The 20232-nt window shown below is 35.3% G+C and overlaps 1 protein-coding gene across 2 annotated transcripts in view; it reads right to left on the bottom strand.

Annotated features, from left to right (window-relative positions):
- Positions 1-1272: 1272 nt before the first annotated feature.
- The window catches only part of CEP135 (centrosomal protein 135), a 75779-nt gene continuing 56819 nt past the window's right edge, over positions 1273-20232 (bottom strand). For both annotated transcript variants that reach the window (XM_055434803.2, XM_088836345.1), the window contains 8 exons: positions 18737-18905; positions 17509-17619; positions 17049-17234; positions 10178-10387; positions 9128-9330; positions 7776-7880; positions 5795-5905; positions 1273-1766 (listed from right to left, as the gene is read on the bottom strand). In XM_055434803.2, coding sequence (XP_055290778.2) covers positions 5806-5905; positions 7776-7880; positions 9128-9330; positions 10178-10387; positions 17049-17234; positions 17509-17619; positions 18737-18905 — 1084 coding nt within the window. In that variant the 3' untranslated portion in view covers positions 1273-1766; positions 5795-5805. The remainder of the gene's footprint in view (positions 1767-5794; positions 5906-7775; positions 7881-9127; positions 9331-10177; positions 10388-17048; positions 17235-17508; positions 17620-18736; positions 18906-20232) is intronic.

Raw genomic sequence — 20232 nt, 5'->3', positions numbered from 1 at the left:
TAATGCTATCATTATAAAAAATTATTTGTAAGAAAGAGAAAATAGATTGACTGGAAAGTTTATTGGAAAGTCTATGTCAAGCTCCATAATTAAAAATTTTTTAAAACAAATTAAAAACATCTATAAAATACATTCAGTATTTTAAGATAAAACTACTTAAAAAACTGTAATATCATGGTTAAGAAAATAACAATTATGGCAAGCTATACATTTTTAATTATAGAAAACATTAAAAATAAAATATTCAACAAAATATGTCTTGCTGTTTTGGGGAAAACAGGGGACAAATATTTAAATATTATTTACATATATTTATTAAAAGATTTTTCATATGCCATTGTAAGTAGTCCCATTTCTATTGTAGTTTGGTGTAATACATGAATTCACACACAGGAGATAGAATGTGTAAAATTACACAGATGGCGGAAAAGCCACATCACTCTCCAATACATACTGAATTATTGCAAAGGGCATAATCCAAACATACAAAGAATATTAATTTCAGAAAAAGAGCACTGCTCACCCCTAGGTACACACAAACATTTACAAACTTCACTTTATTACACCAGAGGAAGAAATAAAATGTTATCATAAATAACTGGTCTTCCATTTTCTTATGTTAGTTTTTAAGTTCTTTCTTAATCATAATGAAATCTATTAAGAACAGGATTTTCTTCAAATGTGTATAGTTCAAACACGATTCGTTTTTGTACGACAACCTCTTTTTTACTTATGTTCTTATATTAATATCTGTATATATATATATATATATAAATACTTAAAGTTACGACTTTGAAATTGATTGTAAAAAGCTGCTTTCTATTTAATATGCCACAATAGGTCAGTGTTTACACACTATTCTGGAAGACTGATAAATTACAACACACAGATTTAGAAGCAGAAAACTGAGTACTATTGAATGCATATTGGAATCTAAAATGTTCTACTGTATTTACCCCATATCCTTGTGCACTCAAAGTTTTAGATTAGTACTGTGAGGAATTTTATTTACCGAAAAATATCCCAAATTTCTGTTCTATTGTTATATAAAATTCTAAATACAGCTTTTAGTTTAATTTTGATAGCATTTGTATTACAGAAGAGTCCATGTGATAGCCAAAATAGTATAATATTGTATGTAATATATGAATGTATCTTTGCCATCATAGTTCTAGTTGGTATCAAATTATATATGATAACCATTATTTTATTAAGACCTCTGCTATTATAAGAATAGACCTGAATATAATTCCCTCAATGACAGACAGCAAATTATTAATTTTAAATTTAGAAGAAAAAAGTTAAACATGACAGCCTAGCATCAAAGCTGATCATCCTTTGTGAATGCATTAAAAATATGGGTTATAAACACAGACACAGAAACCAAATACACTTTAAAACAAGCACTGTAAGAATATTTACATACACATATTATGGCTCACTAAAAAAAAGATTATTAAAACATAATGTGAACAATAAATTAATTCACAGTACAAACACACTTTGAGGAGTAATTTAAGTCAGGAATAATAAAAATACAGATATAACATCAGTTAGCACTATGAATATATATTCTGTTTTGTCATACGTATAAAAATTTACACATAGTACAGCTCTTTTAAACCAAATTTCTTACAAAAATATTCATTGATTTAAATAAAAAGTGACAGAGGTAGAATCTGTGTCAATGTTCATGATTTTCAGGAACAAGTAATTCAAATATTTCATTACTGTTTGTCCTTTCCAACTCACGGAAAGCCAATATTCTGAAAAAGGGGGGAGAGGAAAGATGGGTTAAGAAAAATATGATAAAATTAGTACATTCATGAAACACTGAAATTCAGTAATGTTTTAACTGAAATGACAGTCTCTAAAAAAAACTTGCCCACAATCAAGTTATATTTAATAGTTAAGAAGTATTGTTCTCTATTTTAAAAGATATTCTTCTTAAATTACAAAAGCATGTCAGAGTACTAAAAGAATGATACGCAGTGAAAAGAATGGGGTAACAGAGAATGTTAATTGAGAAAACTCACTCAAAACAAGAGCTAATATGATGTCTAGGTTTAAAATTACAAAAAAGTATTGTAAATTATGTTGTCTGAGTCTTAAAATAGCATGTTTTAGGGAGAGTCAAATATTTTTACAAATATCTTAGAATTTCCCCCCAGAACAAAACAAAAAACTGATAAAAACTTATTTTGAAGATAATTTCTATTAGAATTATATATGTATGTCTATACATGTGTGCATATTTGTTACAAATTAAACATAAGAAAGAAGTATATACCAAAACGCTAATTGCTTATTTTCTCTGAGTTATAGTATTAAACATGTACATCTGGGTTCACAGCAGCATTTTCACAACAGCCAGAAGGCGGAAGCAACCCAAGTGATGAGCGGATAAACAAAGTGTGTTATATATGTAGAATGCAATACTATTCAGCCTCAAAAAGGAAGGGAATTCTAAAACATACTCCCAACTTGGATTAAATTTGAAAACATTATAGGAAGTGAAATAAGTCAGTCACGAAAAGAAAAATACAGCATGATTTTACTGACAAAAGGTACAGTCAAATTCAGAGACAGAAATTTAACAGTGGTTGTCAGAGGCTGGGGGAGAGGAAGACTGGGGAGTCATTTAATGACTACAGTTTCACTTGGGAAAATAAAAAAAGATTAAAAAAAGTTCTAGAGATTGATGGTGGAGTTGATTTTTGCACAAGAGTGTCAATGTACTAACTGCCAGAGAAATGTACACTTAAAAATGGTCAAAATGATAAATTTGATCTTATGTACATTTACTTCAATAAAAAACTGTTAAAAAAAAGTGATTTTGGTTTTCTTCTTTATACTTTTTCATGTTTTCTCAATGAGCATTTTTTTTTAGACATAATAATCAAAACAGTAAAAGCAAAACTGGATTATACAATTTATTAAAGAAATTATAAATATGGTTTAATATGAATATTTCTATTCATTTATGTGTATTTATGGGGAAACCCCTTAAAATTAGCTTTGGTGACATTAGAAAATATGAATGGAAATGTGTTAGCAATGAACAACATCACTAGGATACTTTGGGAATTTGTTAATGGTTGCAGATGTTTTCTGAACTATATCAGAAACTTTTGAACTACATCAAACTTTTTCAGGAAAAAGTTTGGCAGGTATTAAAAAGGTAAACATATGACCCAGCAAATCCAGGTACTCCCAAAGAAAACAGACTAAAACAGACTCTTGTACACAAATGCTCACAGTAGCATTATTCAGAATAGCTAAGAGATAAAAACAACCTATGTATCCATCAACTGAAGAATGGAAAAACAAAATGTAGAATAAACACAAATGAATATTATTTAGGGATGAAAGGAATGAAGTTCTGAAACATGCTACAACACAGATGAACCTTGAAGACATTACCCTAAATGAAATAAGACCGATGCAAAAGATAAATACTGTATAAATTCACTTAGGTGAAAATCTGGAATAGGTTAATTTTTAGAGATAGAAAGTAGATTAGAAGTTATCCAGGGCAGGGGAAGTGAAGATGGGACTGGAGAGTTACTGCTTAATCAATAAAGAGTTTCTATTTGGGATGACAAAAAATTTTTGTAAATAGTGCTGATGATTGTACAACATTGTGAATTTAATGCCACTGAGTTGCACACTTTACAAAATAGTTAAGAAGGCAAAGTTCATGTTATTTATATTTTATCATAAGTTAAAAAAAAGTTTTCTAATTCATCCCAGGTTTAGAGATTGCTGGTATCCACTATGTTCTAGATCAGTGGTTCTAGGTATAGTGTGGAGATCCCTGGAGTCAAGCCTCTTTTCTTAAAACTAGGGAATTACTTGCTTTTTCACTCTTATAATCTCATGAATGTACAGATAAGTCTTCCAGAGGCTACCTGATGTGAAAGGCCAGTTAGTAAGAAATATTTCAGATCTCTGGGCCCCAGGGTCTCTGTCACAACTACTCAATTCTGCCAGTGCAGAATAGCAATCTTAGACAATATGCAAACAATTGGGTGTGGCTATGGTGCAATAAAGCTTAATTTACAAGAATAGGCAGTGGGGCCCCTAGGCCCTAGTTTACCAATCCCTGATCTAAAATGCAGCTGTGATTCAAGCACAAAAAAATGTTTGTGACACAACTGCCAAGAGGCTTTATAATGAAAAGCTGAAGCTCCATCTAATCACATTCAAATTAATGCAGCAGCTTAGAAGTTGTAAGGACACAGTGACTGCAGCCAGCACTGGGAAGTGGTCCTCAAAATGAAAGAAGAAAACACATGTTTTAATCAAATAAATAAACACAAAAGCACAGCAATCTGAAATCACTTAAACGAAGGCCTTACAAATACCAATAAACCTGAGACATCAGTATATTAAAGAACAGAACATAACTAATGTTCTTATGAGGATCCCAAGTCACTCAGGAAACAATTATTTTCTATATATTTCTACTGAAAAGAGGCCAAAAAATATATAGTTTTTAAAAGGACTGAAGACTGACTTTACTATTTCTTCAAGATAAGACTTGACTACCTACCTTTCACCTACCTTTCAAACTCTGGGTCTGACCCACTCATTCCCATATCCAATGTATGAGCACATCATTTCGACTCTTCCTCAAATATACTACAGCTCTTTACAATCACTTTGGAAAACTGACTTGCCAAAACTACTCAAGCTTGAACATATATGTGTCCAGCGTGACCTAACAATTTTATGCCTAAGAGGATACCCCAAAGAAACGTATGGTATCTGTTCACCAACATAAGGTACTAGAATGCTCATCATGTTTCTATCTATAGTAGCCCAAACTGGAAATGATCAAATGCTCATCAAAAACAGAACGAGTAAATGGACTGTGGTAAATTCGCACAATGGAATACTATACAACAAGACTGAACCATCTACAAGTACACAGCAGTATAAATGAATCTCACAAAGGTACTGTTGAGGATAAAAAGTCAGAAATACATTTCATTTATAAAATGTCCAGGAACAGAGAAAAGGCATTTATGCTTTGAATAACCAAAACAGTTACTTTCAGAGCAGGGATTACAACCAGAAGTGAAGTACAAGTTGCTCAGTCATGTCCTACTCTTTGTGACCCCATGGATAGTCCATGAAATTCTCCAGGCCCAAACACTGGAGTGGGTAGCCTTTCCCTTCTCCAGGGGATGTTCCCAACCCAGGGATCAAACCCAGGTCTCCTGCATTGCAGGCATGGATTGTTTACTGTCTGAGCCAATTATGACCAGAAGGAAGCCCAAAAGAGAGGTTATGTTTTGTTTCTTGATCTGAGTGCAGGTTACATAGGTATGTTCAATCTGTAAAAATTCACTCAGCTGTATATACTATGATACAGCACTTTTTTGTATGTATATTATAATTTCCTTAAAACAATCTGTCCTAGCTTTCAATATTAGTAATATTTTCTGTCTTTGTCTATACTTTCACTATCTGTTATTTGTACCTTAAGTCTGGGACTTTATCAAATATTACCCTGTGAGATTTCATATTGTCCTTTAATTTTTAAATTAAAGTATAATTTACATACAACAAGATGCATGGATTATAAATGTTCAGTTCAATGAGATTTTACAATGGTATACACCCATGTAATCATCACCACCATTACACACCACATTCCATTACTTCCAAAACTTCTCGACTACCTTTCTAGGCAATCTCTTCCCCACCGACACAGAAAACAACTCCTGCAATTTTTATCACCAGAGATTATTAGTAGTTTTGCTTGTACTTGGTGCTATATAGATACCTTTCTGATAATCAGTTTATATGTTCAGGAGAATGTAAAGGAGACCTCATAGTAGAACTAAGGGGTGGTGTGCGAAGACCATGCCGACGCATCTCTTGAATCGCTCGCTCTCTGTCAGTAAAGACAAAATAAGGGATTATACCAAAAAGTGGTAGACAAATAAAAGGCTCTGTTATCGTTATTGGCTATGTAATTTCTATTCAATTAATTAACATTTCTACTAAATTTAAATCATGTCTTTATATAATTTTTAAGTTGTGGATAAAAGATTTCAATTAAAGGAATATGTACTTTAAGAGATTGTTCAACGCTCCTCTGAATATAGGTTTTTCAAAGCTGAATGGCTTCCCTCTCTGCTCCTAGTTCTCCCACTTCTTGCACATAAATCTAGCCCTCTTCCTTCTTCCTGTGTCAAATCATCTGTTTTCTTTTATGCTTTCCTTCCCCATGTCTGGGTCTGCCTCACAAAGCAGTGACTATGTTGCCACCTCTAGTGTGGGCTCTTCAGAGTGCCTGGACTAGACTTTCTGACTTTAACTTTTCAATATCTAGGATTTCTACCTAGATAGGTACTTCATAAACTTTTTTTCCTTATAATCCCCTAAAATTTATTTTTAGATGTCCCCTTAGATGACCTACCCTCCGTCAAATTTTAATACACAGATACACTGTTAATGTACTGTGGCCCTTCAGAGGGCCACAAATCACTGTAACACCTAAGGTTTTTTTGCCATTCCCTCTTCCCCCAAGAACCCATATTGTCCCCTGTGGTAATGATATTGCCTCCTTAAGAACGCATGGTCTAGCTGGATGGTAAAGAGAAGGAAAGACATGGCTACATAGGTAGAGGTTTCCTTGGGGATCATGGGCAAGAAAAAGGAGAAGAATTAAGGTGGTCTCGAACCCAAGGAAATAAAGAGATTGGTTTAGGACCCTTGAATTGAAGAGAATTTCAACTGTCATTAATAAATGAAAATCATCATATACATTCAGTTTAGCACGCTCAGAAACTGTATCTTCTAAAGTACAAGAAATTAACACTGCTTTCATGACAAAGATGTAATCTCAGGCTTCATCTCTCTTGGAAATCATAAATATTCATTTCCTAGCAAATTTCATCTATAAGCTAAATTGCATATGACTTAAAAGTTTTTGATGTAAATGGGTAAGAGTAAGATTAGAGAACCCAAAAAATTGATCTAAATAAATAATCTGACCACTATTTGACAATGAAATCTTAGATATGTTGATGTCTATGGTATTAATACGGCAGGAAAGAATAATGGAAGAAAAGTTAACTTGACAAATTAATTCGCAAATTAGATTTGGATTTTAACTGTTAAACCAGACCTCAATTCTATTTGTAACACTTGGAGATTAATTTTTTTCAACATAATAAAGCTAATGAACTGAAATATAAGTGAGTGTGAAAATTACTAGCCTGAAAGGAATATATCGTAAAGATTAAGAACACAGGGTTTAGAGTTAGACAGATTTTAGTCTTGGCTCTGCTATTTACTATGTGTGACATTAGTTTCTAATAATAATATAGGCACAATACTAGTTAATAGGATACATACATAGTATATGGTATATATATTTTAACTGCCCTTATGATCATCACTTATATGATAATTTGTATTTGGAATTTCCTGTTGGATCATGAAGTTTTGCCTCTTGTAGAATCCTTACTACTTTGTTGATTCCCTAACTATATCCTTTGAAATGATGTCCTGATTTTGCCCTGAGGAATGCTATAGCAAATATTTATTTATACAATACTTGCTACTCTGATATTTTATTATGGGGATATTATCTTATACAACATGTATTGCCATTTTAGAAAAAATTACCAAAGGAACTTATCTTCCATATTAATGCCAAGAAGAGTTTGCTATTTATAAGCCATATAAAAACCTTTTTGGAGTAGAATATAGGGAATAAATAAAAACACTGTCTGATGTTAAAAATATTTTCTTACCGTTCATATCTTTCAGTTGAAATCTGCCTTTTCAGAACATCAAGATCTGTTTGTAATTGTGCCATTTTAGCCCGAAGCATGGTGTTTTCCCGGCTTTGACTATTTCTTAAAAACAAATTTAAAAAAATCAAGTAAGTAAGTAACGTATACTCTGTTTTATAGAGTCAAGTACTATGGAATTTTGTTTTTGTTATTAATAAAAACAAATGGAGGTGACATATAAGGATAAAAAAAGACTTCAACAATAATTTCATAATCGTCTGGATTTTCATCACAAAGTTTTCCTTTTCATTCATTTCATTTATTTAACAAACATTTACTGAGCTTCTAGTATGTGCTAGGCACTCCAGCAATGCTGGAGATGCAAATTTGAGAAGACATGGAATTGTAACACTGAAATATAAAGTATTTTTATTGGCTCTTTCTTGACTCCTACCTCAGGAAGAGTAATATTTCTCACTCCTTTTAAAAGTTAATTATTGGGACTTCTCTGGTGGTGCAATGGCTACAAATCTGCCTGCCAATGCAGGAGACATGGGTTCAATCCCTGGTCCAGGAAGATCCCACATGTCACGAAGCAACTAAGCCTGTGTGCCACAATTACTGAGCTATGCTCTGGAGCCCACGTGCTACAACCAATGAAGCCCGCGCACCTAGAGCCTATGCTCTGCAAGAGAAACCACTGCAAGAAGCCCAGGCACTGCAATGAGGTGTAGCCCCTGCTGGCCACAATTAGAGAAAGCCTGCACAAAAGTACTGAAGACTCGGCACAGCCAAACATTTATAAATAAAATTAATTAATTATTCTACTTATACTATCTATCCTGGGTTTCACTCCCTCTTCCAAAAATACGTCAAACTTCTCCATCCTAAAAAGGCACCATCATCAATCTCCTAAAAAATAATCCATTTATTTATGAGGGTCAAATTTCATGCTTTTCAAAGTTTTTTTCCTAATCCATAGCATGAAACACAGCCAACTCTCCCCATTCTGAAATGTTCTCCCTTTCTCAGATTTTCCTCTTCGATCCTCAACTGTAAACATTTTTCTAAAGGTCACTCATTTATTTTCATGGGTGCCATTTCTGTAGTGAACATACACAAATTACATCTCCAAACATGATGTCTCTTCTGAATTTCCAACAGGAGCTGCTACATAAGCAAAATATTTTGGTTTGTTACCACTGTTCCAACTCCTATCCTCCTCTCCCCAAAAATTGGAAAAAAAAGTTTTTTTTTGTTCCTCCAGTATTTTTCTACCATTTTATGGTACAATTACAAAAAACTATTCATATTGAAAAATTATTTGTGACAGACTATTTCCCTCACATAAGTTGAATTATGACACTTACAGTTTGCTTTCTGAAAGGGTCAACTTCTCTTTAAGTAGCTGAATTTCTGTATCCTTCTCATGGGAAGTTAAATGGGAATGAAATTCTTTATCTCTATTTGTAGCCAACAATGATTCAAGGTTTTTAATTGTATGTCTCTCACTCAACAGTTGTTTTTTTAACAGCTCTGACTCTGATTTTATATTTTCTAATTCCATTGCAACCTACAAGAACAAAGTAAGATTACTTCAGTACAATTTTAGACTTACTCTGAAATATTATCTGGAGAGCTATACACACATCAGTTGCTTTATTCTGGGTACTGACTAAAGGTTCTAAAATACTTTTTTAAGTATAATAAAAACATCTTATTTTCACAATAATCTTTGTTATTTTTAGTTAGGATCTATTTTGACCATAAGACTTATTCCAACCTCAAATAATTTTCTTTTGCATTATTTTGTCAAGTAAGGGTAATTAACATAAAACTCTAAAATGTGACCACTTTATCAGCCAGCAGGCCCTTCTGGTTTATTAAATATATATATTCTCATTATACAACCAAACCAGTTTTGAAGCTTCTCTGTCTCTGAAAATAAAGTTACTACTAAATGAGTGAAAACTGGAAACACTCATGTTTAAGAATACACATTGGGTTGTTTAAAGTAATGCTTCAGTTTAGGAATGCAAAGTTCCAGCTTACTCAACTTTCAAATTAAAGTAAAATTTTTATCAGGAAAAATATTCCACTGAGGGAGGAATAAGCTGCTCAGTTCTTCACATAAGTCTTAAACAGAGAAAATACACTGGGATATATTCCTATTCTATAATTAGAAGACTCATGTTCTAAGTACCCATCTGCTTCAAAATAGCACCTAACTTCATTATCATATTTGCCAAAGAAATCTTGGCAATGAATCTAATAGTCAAATCTAGTTGTCAAAATCCTGTAGTCAGAAGTCACTGCTCTAAACGGGAACAAATATATTGGGTAGTGAATGGTAAAGTAAAACAATCAGAATAGGGCTAAATAAAATAGTATGCTATAAGAAAATCTTTTTAAGTTCTCACCCTCTCAAATTCAAGATTTTTAGAATTCAATTGTTGGGTCATAATATCTTTGCCTGAATCAAGCTTAATGCAAAGTTCTCTAAGAGATGACAAATCATTTAACACTGCTGCTTTCTCATCTTCTTGGTGTCTCAGCTCTTCTTCTAATCTAGAGATAGCTTTTGCCATTGATGAGATCTGAGATTCATAAGCATGATGTGCATTCATGTGCTGCAAGTAGAAAAAGAAATAAGTACAAAATTAAAGTAACCCAATAATTTTAAAGGTATGAATGTGTATAGCTACAATGTCACTTTATAAAACTATAAGAGCCAATTTTTGCAATTTAAAAAATTTTGCAATTTTAAGATACACTCAAGAAGTTCTCTGCTATTTAAAGATGGTCTATATAAAGCTTAAAAAATAAATCATGCATAATTATTAATCATGGTAACTATCTCATATATATCTAGAAGATGCAAAGATGAAAATTATTGTTTTAGGACTGTGAATATAGGGATCTCTGAAGTTAAATTTTTCCTTTATAAACTCTCTTTGTCAAAACAATGATGAAAGTGAAAGAGGAGAGTGAAAAAGCTGGCTTAAAACTCAACATTCAGAAAACTAAAATCATGGAATCTGGTCCCATCACTTCATGGCAAATAGATGGAAAAACAATGGAAACTGTGACAGACTTTATTTTTTTGGGCTTCAAATTAACTGCAGATGGTGATTGCAGCCATGAAATTAAAAGATGCTTGCTCCTTGGAAGAAAAGTTATGACCAATCTAGACAGCATGTTAAAAAGCAGAGATATTACTTTGCCAACAAAGGTCCATCTAGTCAAAGCTATGGTTTTTCCAGTAGTCATGTATAGATGTGAGAGTTGGGCTATAAAGAAGAAGGCTGAGCGCCGAAAAACTGATGGTTTTGAACTGTGGTGTTGGAGAAGACACTTTAGTCCCTTGGACAGCAAGGAGATCCAACCAGTCCATCCTAAAGGAGATCAATCCTGAATGTTCATTGGAAGGACTGATGCTGAAGCTGAAACTCCAATACTCTGGCCACCTGATGCAAAAAACTGACTCATTTGAAAAGCCCCTGATGCTGGGAAAGACTGAAGGCGGGAGGAGAAAGGGACGACACGAGGATGAAATGGTTGGAATGCATCACTGACTCAATGGAGGTGAATTTGAGTAGGCTCCAGGAGTTGGTGATGGACAGGGAGGCCTGGCATGCTGCAGTCCATGGGGTTGCAAAGAACTGGACACGACTGAGTGACTGAACTGAACAGATCAATAACATATATACTTATCACTCCTCAATTGCCTTGAGTTAAAACTTGAATTTCAAAAATGGAGTTTGCTTTAAAATTATATACCTAATTTAAACTAATAAATGGAGTAATAAATAAATTAGTAATTATTAAAATAAATGTAATAAATAAATTAGTAATAAATAAAAATATAAAGCTCTACTTCTAGAGTTTAAGAAGAATTCCACATTTGAAAATTAAATTATTACACAGGATTTACTAAAATCATCAACGTTAAAAATCTAATGCAGTGATGTGAAGATTTAATACATTTCAACAGTTGCAGAAAAATATTTGGATTTTCCAAATATTAATGAATTAGTCAAAATTTCCCCAAATATACATAAGGCAATTGCATATACCACATAAGACATGAACAATGACAAAGAACAGAAGAGCTAAAGAATAACTTCTGAGAATTAGGAGGTTGAGACACATTCCTTTAGTTACATACTCTTAACAGAAAGACAGAGAAATTGTGTATTAGATTCCTAGGACTGCTGTAACAAACTGCTGCAAATTACTGGATGGCTTAAAACAACAGAAATTTATTCCCACACAGTTTTGGAGGGTGCAAGTCTGAAATTCAGACGTTGGCAGAAATGGCTTCTTCTGGAGGTCCTGAGGAACAATCTGTTCCAAGCCTCTCTCCGAACTCCTATGACTGCTGACAATCCTCGGTGCGCCTTGCCTTGCAGACACACCACTCCGATCTCTGCCTTCACCTTCAACTGGCACTCTCCCTCGTGTATTCTGTGTCCAGACTTCTCTTATCTCATAAGGATACCAGACATTGTGTTGTGGCCTGCCCTAGTCCAGTATGGCCTAATCTCAACTTGACTATACCTGCAAAGGCCCTATTTCCAAAAAGGTCACATTCACAGGTACTGGTGATTAGGATTTTAATATATTTTGGGGGGACATAATTCCAGCAACTCTCTGGCTCCCCCAAATTCACAAGTCCTTCCCATGTGCAAAATACATTCATTCTATCCCAACATTTCTAGCATCAACTCTTAAGTCCAAAATCTTGCCCTGCTGGTCTCCCAGTCACTCTTCAGAGTTATTCTGCCCTTTTCCTGAAGGAGAACAGAGGTTCGTAACTCTCAGTTCAGTTCAGTTGCTCAGTCGTGTCTGACTCTTTGTGACCCCATGGACTGCACCACGCCAGGCCTCCGTGTCCATCATCAACTCCCAGAGTTTACCCAAACTCATGTCCATTGAGTCAGTGATGCCATCCAACCATCTTATCCTCTGTCGACCCCTTCTCCTGTCACCTTCAATCTTTCCCAGCATCAGGGTCTTTTCAAATGAGTCAGCACTTTGTATCAGGTGGCCTAAGTATTGGAGTTTCAGCTTCAACATCAGTCCTTCCAATGAACACTCAGGACTGATCTCCTTTAGGACGGACTGGTTGGATCTCCCTGCAGTCCAAGGGACTCTCAAGAGTCTTCTCCAACACCACAGTTCAAATGCATCAATTCTTTGGCGCTCAGCTTTCTTTAGAGTCCAACTCTAACATCCATACATGACCACGGGAAAAACCATAGCCTTGATGAGACAGACCTGTGTTGGTAATGTCTCTGCTTTTTAACATGCTAACTAGGTTGGTCATAATTTTCCTTCCGAGGAGTAAGCCCCTTTTAATTTCATGAAGTCACCAACTTCAGTGATTTTGGAGCCCCCAAAAATAGTCTGCCACTGTTTCTAATGTTTCCCCATCTATTTGCCATGAAGTGATGGGACCAGATGCCATGATCTTAGTTTTCTGAATGTTGAGTTTTAAGCCAACTTTTTCACTCTCCTCTTGCACTTTCATCAAGAGGCTCTTAGTTCCTCTTCACTTTCTGCCATAAGGGTGGTGTCATCTGCATATCTGAGGTTATTGATATTCCTCCCAGCAATCTTGATTCCAGCTTGTGCTTCATCCAGCCCAGCGTTTCTCATGATGTACTCTGCATATCAGTTAAGTAAGCACAGTGACAATATACAGCCTTGATGTACTCCTTTTCCTATTTGGAACCAGTCTGTGGTTCCATGTCCAGTTCTAACTGTTGCTTCCTGACCTGCATACAGGTTTCTCAAGAGGCAGGTCAGGTGGTCTGGTATTCCCATCTCTTTCAGAATTTTCCACAGTTTATTGTGATCCACACAGTCAAAGGCTTTGGCATAGTCAATAAAGCAGAAATAGATGTTTTTCTGGAACTCTCGTGCTTTTTTTATGATCCAGCATATGCTGGCAATTTGATCTCTGGTGCCTCTGCCTTTTCTAAAACCAGCTTGAACATCTGGAAGTTCACAGTTCACATATTGTTGAAGCCTGGCTTGGAGAATTTTGATCATGTCTTTATCAGCGTATGAGATGAGTGCAATTGTGTGGTAGTTTGAGCATTCTTTGGCATTGCCTTTCTGTGGGACTGGAACGAAGACTGACATTTTCCAGTCTTGTGGCCATTGCTGAGTTTTCCAAATTTGCTGGCATATTGCGTGCAGCACGTTCACAGCATCATCTTTTAGAATTTGAAATAGCTCAACTGAAATTCCATCACCTCCACTAGCTTTGTTCATAGTGATACTTTCTAAGGCCCACTTGACTTCACATTCCAGGATATCTGGCTCTAGGTAAATGATCACACCATGTGATTATCTGGGTCGTGAAGATCTTTTTTGTACAGTTCTTCTGTGTGTTCTTGCCACCTCTTCTTAATATCTTCTGCTTCTGTTAGGTCCATACCATTTCTGTCCTTTATTGTGCCCATCTTTGCATGAAATGTTCCCATGGTATCTCTAATTTTCTTGAAGAGATCTCTAGTCTTTCCCATTCTGTTGTTTTCCTCCATTTCTTTGCACTGATCACTGAGAAAAGCTTTCTTATCTCTCCTTGCTATTCTTTGGAACTCTACTGACCTGTTTTCTGCTTGTAAGATCCAAGAAGTTCAGCCTTCCTTTCAATCATCCTATTTCTGTCCCTTTCAGCCCAAGCTGGCAGTGTTTCTGCTGACAAGACTGGCTGGATCTATGGGTCACTCACCTAATTGTTTCACCAAGAGTTTGTCTAGCTACAGACTCAGCCCCGCCTGCAGAACAACCTATCTGTACAGGCTAGAACTTTTCCAAATCTTTGAGTCCAGGCTCCTCTCTTGCTTAAGAATTCCTTCCTCAATTTGTCTCTTTCCTTCACATCTTACTATAAACAGCAGGAAATCAGGCTGCACCTTTCATACTTCGCTTGGAAATTTGCTCAACTAAATATCCAAGTTCACTTTTACGTTCTAGTTTCCTAAGAGCAGACTGTACTTCAGCCAAGTCCTCTGCTATTTTCTAAGAATCACCTTTCTTTCAGCATCCAAAAACATGTTCCTCAACTGCTCCAAGACCGCAGTGGAAGAAACATTCTTATTTCTGGACAACTTCCATTCATAATGAGTTACGTATTTTGTAAATAAAATAAGTTATCTCTATAGCTTTCCTGTTTTTTCTGAGTCCTCACCTTTAATGTCTATCTTTCTACCAACAGTCTTTTCAAGGTAATCAAGACTTCTATGAGGCACTCAAAACCCTTCCAGAATGTATCCGTTACCCAACTCCAAAGACCCATTTTAGGTTTGTTACAGCAGCATCCCATTTCCTGGTACCAAAGTCTATTTTGTTTCCTAATGCTGCCATAACAAATCACCACAAACTAGCTAGCTTAAAACACAGAAACGTACTCCCTCACAGTTCTGGGGCCTCATGTCTGAAATCTAGGTGTCAGCAGGATCGGTTCCTTCTAGAAGTTCTGTGGGAGACTCTGTTCCATGCCCCTCTCTAGCTTCAGTGACTGATGCCAATCTGTGGGGTTCCTTGTATTGGTAGACACTTCATTTCAATCTCTGCCTCTGTCTTTATGTGGCATTCTCCCCTGGGCCTCTGTGTCTGAATTGCCCTTATTTTATAAGGGCACTAGTTACCAGATTAGGGCCCACCCTACCCAGCCGGACCTCATTTTAACTTGATTATATCTGCACAGACACTATTTCCAAACAGAAGTCACACTTACAGGTTCTCAGAGCTACGACCTAAATATATTTGGCGTTTGGGGGGGAACGGTGCATAATTCTACACACTATGAGTAATCAATACTTTCTTCTAAAAAATGAAGACCAACTACAATACTCCACCAACAAAATGAAAGGAGAACCAATAACCAACAGTTCTACATCAATTTCACTTACTAAGGATTCCTATATTTTAACTAAACTCAAAATTTTATTAAGAGATTTTTATTAGACTCTCTTTATGGGAAAAGTTTGTTTAAATCCACATGCAAAAGAATGAAATTGGAACCTTATCTTATTTCATATATGAAAATTAACTCAAAATGGACCAAAGACCTCAACATAAGAGCTTAAACTCATAGGAAATAAAAGGAAAAAGCTTTGTGATGTTGGATTTAGCAACGATTTCTTAGATATGACACCAAAAATACAGGCAAAAAGAAACAAATAAATTGGACTTCATCAAAATTTAAAACTTCTCTGCATTAAGGATAAGATTGAGTGACAAGATAAGCCAGGAGATGACAGAAAATATTCACAAGTCACATATCTAATAAAGGAGAAATATTTAGAATATAAAAACAATTCCTAAAACTCAACAATAAAAAACAACTTGATTTAAAAAAACAAGCAAAGGATTTAAATAGATATTTCTTCAAAAAATATACAAATGGCCAATTAGCACAAAAAATATGCCCAACATCACTAATCATTAAGAAAATATAAGTCAAAGCCAAAATGAAATACTACTTCACTCCCATTGGGAAGGCTTTATTAAAAACAAACAAACCACACTCACATAAATAGAAAATAACAAGCATTGGTAAAGATGTGGAGAATTAGAACCCTAACATTGCAGGTAGAAATGTAAAATGGTACAGACCCTGTGAAAAACTGTATGACAGTTACACAAAAAAATCAAACACAAAATCATAATATGATCTAGTAATTCAACGTCTAGGTATATCTTAAAGAACAGGAACCAAAGACCTGAATAGATATTGTATGCCCATGTTCATAGCAGCATTATTCTCAATAGCCAAAGATGGAAATAAACCAAATGTTCATTGACAAATAAATGGATAAATAAAATGTGGTATATACAAAAAATGAGATACTATTCCGCCTTAAAAAGAAACGAAATTCTGACACATGCCACAACATGGGTGAACCTTGAGATTTAAGTGAACCTTAGGGCTAAATGAAATAGCCAAATTCACAGGAAAGTAGAATGGTGGTTGTCAGTGGCTGGGGGAAATGAGTAGGAAGTTAGTATTCAATGGGTACAGAGTTTTAGGTGGAAAGATGAAAATGTTCTGAAGAAGGATGGTGGTACAATTAAAATGGTAAATTTGATGTTATGTGTATTTTACTACAATAAAAAAGTAATGGAGTTCTCTAAGCAAATTATCAGAATTAATGACAAAAGATTACCATTCAATTTGATTTTACCAATGTCTAAACCTCATTTTGATAAAGTGCCTTTGAATGATTTCTGCTTTCCTAAATTATGTCTGTACAAGAAAAATGAATATATTACCTCCTGAATTTCTTTTTCGAGCAGCTCCACTCTCTCTCGAAGGTGTCTCCTCTCTGTGTCTATAGAAAGAAGTTCCAGTCGAACTGAGCTGCTTTCTCCCTCAGCTTGATGGGCTTTGACTTCCCAGTCTTCAGCGCGGTTATGAAGCATCTGAAATCTATCTAACAAATCTTGATTTTCTTTTTCCTGGTTTAATCACAGTTAAATTGTTTCTAAATTAGTAGTGGTCACTCACTGAAAACCCATGTCATAAACACACAACACATTGGGATTTTGCTTTAATTTAGGAAGTTTACTCTCTGTGCAGATACTACACTAAATAAGACATGTAAGAAAATATACAAGGACAACAGGCAAGATCCCCATTTTCATATGTTAATATCTAATAGAGGAGACAGAATAAAGAAACATGAAAAAGTTAAAATCAGTCTTAAATTCAACCTAAACAATGTTTTTTCACCTTAGCAGCCATTAGGCTCTCCCATCGTGACACTTCAGTTATGTAATTATGAACTCTATTCTTCATTTCTTCTTTTTCTTGCACTGCTGCTTCTAATTCCAATGAAATTTGCTATAAATCAGAAAATTGAAGACAAGTATAAAATGAATGTAGCACCTAATGAGTTCTGCTGCTGCTGATGCTAAGTCACTTCAGTCGTGTCCGACTCTGTGCGACCCCATAGACAGAAGCCCACCAGGCTCCCCCGTCCCTGGGATTCTCCAGGCAAGAACACTGGAGTGGGTTGCCATTTCCTTCTCCAACGCATGAAAGTGAAAAGTGAAAGTGGAGTCGCTCAGTCGTGTCCCACTCTTCGCGACCCCCTGGACCGCAGCCTACCAGGCTCCTCCATCCATGGGATTTTCCAGGCAAGAGGACTGGAGTGGGTTGCCACTGCCTTCTCCAATGAGTTCTACTTATGTTCAAATAGCTCTTTCTGAATTTGGGGACTGAGAGAGAGTTGGAAAAAAGGAAAACTGTTCCTAAGTATTATTTTCACATGTTTTTTTGACGGATCTTGACTTTTAAACCAATTATTACCATATATCTACAACAATATAACTGACCACACATCTGGTACTTAAACTAAGGGTTCAGGGATTAATACTTTTAAAAATTTATATATCAGCAATGTGCTCTATAATGAGTAATTTTTAAAATGTAAAATATTTAAAATAAGAGAATCACTGGTTTTCTTGGTATGATCCTTTAAAAAACTAGTACAAACAAAGCCAATACCTTTCAGTATTTGGCATTCTAAAATATTCACTAATTAGCTTATAGGGAGGTAATCTCTAAGACATGGAAAGTAAGTACAAATAATTAAAATGTATTAGGGGACTTTGAAACACAGCAACTTTGCCTTGGGAGTGATACTGAGGTCCTCATGCTGACAACGATTTCTGCCATAGAGAACACCATGCTCCCAGCTTCAGGATTCCTTGCAACAAAGCCTGCAATGGTGTCTGATGGTTTATTATTGCTATAATATACAGCAGTATTCTAAGCCACATTTTAAATATCTTTATAAACAATATTCTCCTTGAAGAGTTATTTCTTTGGTTGCTCATATTTATATAATTAAAATTTAGAAGACATAATATTTAGAGCTTTAAAATTTAGCAAACATTGAATATATTGTAAAACTGTGTATTATGAAACTATCAAAGTTTATGTACTGTGCTCATACCTGGTTTTCTCTTGCCATTGTAGCCAGATCATCCTGTAATCTTCTGTTTTCCTTAAAAGACATTTCTTTAGATCTTCCTACTTCATCAAGTTCTTTGTGAGCCGCATCAAGCTGGCGCCGGAGGCTGCTTATCTCACGGTCCCGACTGATCAATGTTTCCTTTAGGTGGCTGTTACATGAGTGGGGTAGCAATAATAAAGAAAGCTTTTTGGAAAATTTAGTTCATTTAAAAGGAAACTACTTTACTCTGAATTAAATATACTAAGAATGCAAGAAATTACAACTATGCAACCTATGGATTAGGATAAAATATTTGCAAATGATACAACTGACAAGGGCATAATTTCCAAAATCTACAAACAGCTCATACAACTCAATAACAACAAAAAAAATCAAGTAACCCCATCAAAAAATGGGCAGAAAACCTAAACAGACACTTCTCCAAAGAAGTACAGCTGACCAATAGGCACACAAAAAGAGGCTCAACACCACTAATTATTAGAGAAATGCAAATCAAAACTAAAATGATGTACCACCTCATACCAGTCAGAATTGGCCATCATTAAAAAGTAGGAAGTCAAGAAACACCTGGAGTAACAGGCAAATTTGGCCTTGGAGCACAGAATGAAGCAGGCCAAAGGCTAATAGAGTTTTGCCAAGAGAACGCATTGGTCATAGCAAACACCCTCTTTCAACAACACAAGAGAAGACTCTACACATGGACATCACCAGATGGTCAACACCAAAATCAGATTGATTATATTCTTTGCAGCCAAAGATGGAGAAGCTCTATACAGTTAGCAAAAACAAGACCAGGAGCCGACTGTGGCTCAGATCATGAACTCCTTATTGCCAAATTCAGACTTAAATTGAAGAAAGTAGGGAAAACCACTAGACCATTCAGATATGACCTAAATCAAATCCCTTATGATTATACAGTGGAAGTGAGAAATAGATTTAAGGGACTAGATCTGATAGATAGAGTGCCTGATGAACTCTGGACGGAGGTTCATGACATTGTACAGAAGACAGGGACCAAGACCACCCCCATGGAAAAGAAATGCAAAAAAGCAAAATGGCCGTCTGAGGAGGCCTTACAAATAGCTGTGAAAAGAAGAGAAGCGAAAGGCAAAGGAGAAAAGGAAAGATATAAGCTCTGAATGCAGAGTTCCAAAGAATAGCAAGGAGAGATAAGAAAGCCTTCCTCAGCGATCAATGCAAAGAAACTAAGGAAAACAACAGAATGGGAAAGACAAGAGATCTCTTCAAGAAAAGGAGATTCCAAGGGAACATTTCATGCAAAGATGGGCTCGATAAAGGACAGAAATGGTATGGACCTAACAGAAGCAGAAGATATTAAGAAGAGGTGGCAAGAATACACATACAAAAAACTGTACAAAAAAGATCTTCACGACCAAGATAGTCACGATAATGTGATCACTGACCTAGAGCCAGACATCTTAGAATGTGAAGTCAAGTGGGCCTTAGAAAGCATC

The sequence above is a fragment of the Moschus berezovskii genome, chromosome 5, assembly GCF_049115385.1.
Source record: "Moschus berezovskii isolate FMDL1 chromosome 5, NW_MosBer_1.0, whole genome shotgun sequence".
Taxonomy (NCBI): domain Eukaryota; kingdom Metazoa; phylum Chordata; class Mammalia; order Artiodactyla; family Moschidae; genus Moschus; species Moschus berezovskii.
This window is presented reverse-complemented; position numbering and strand designations above follow the sequence as displayed.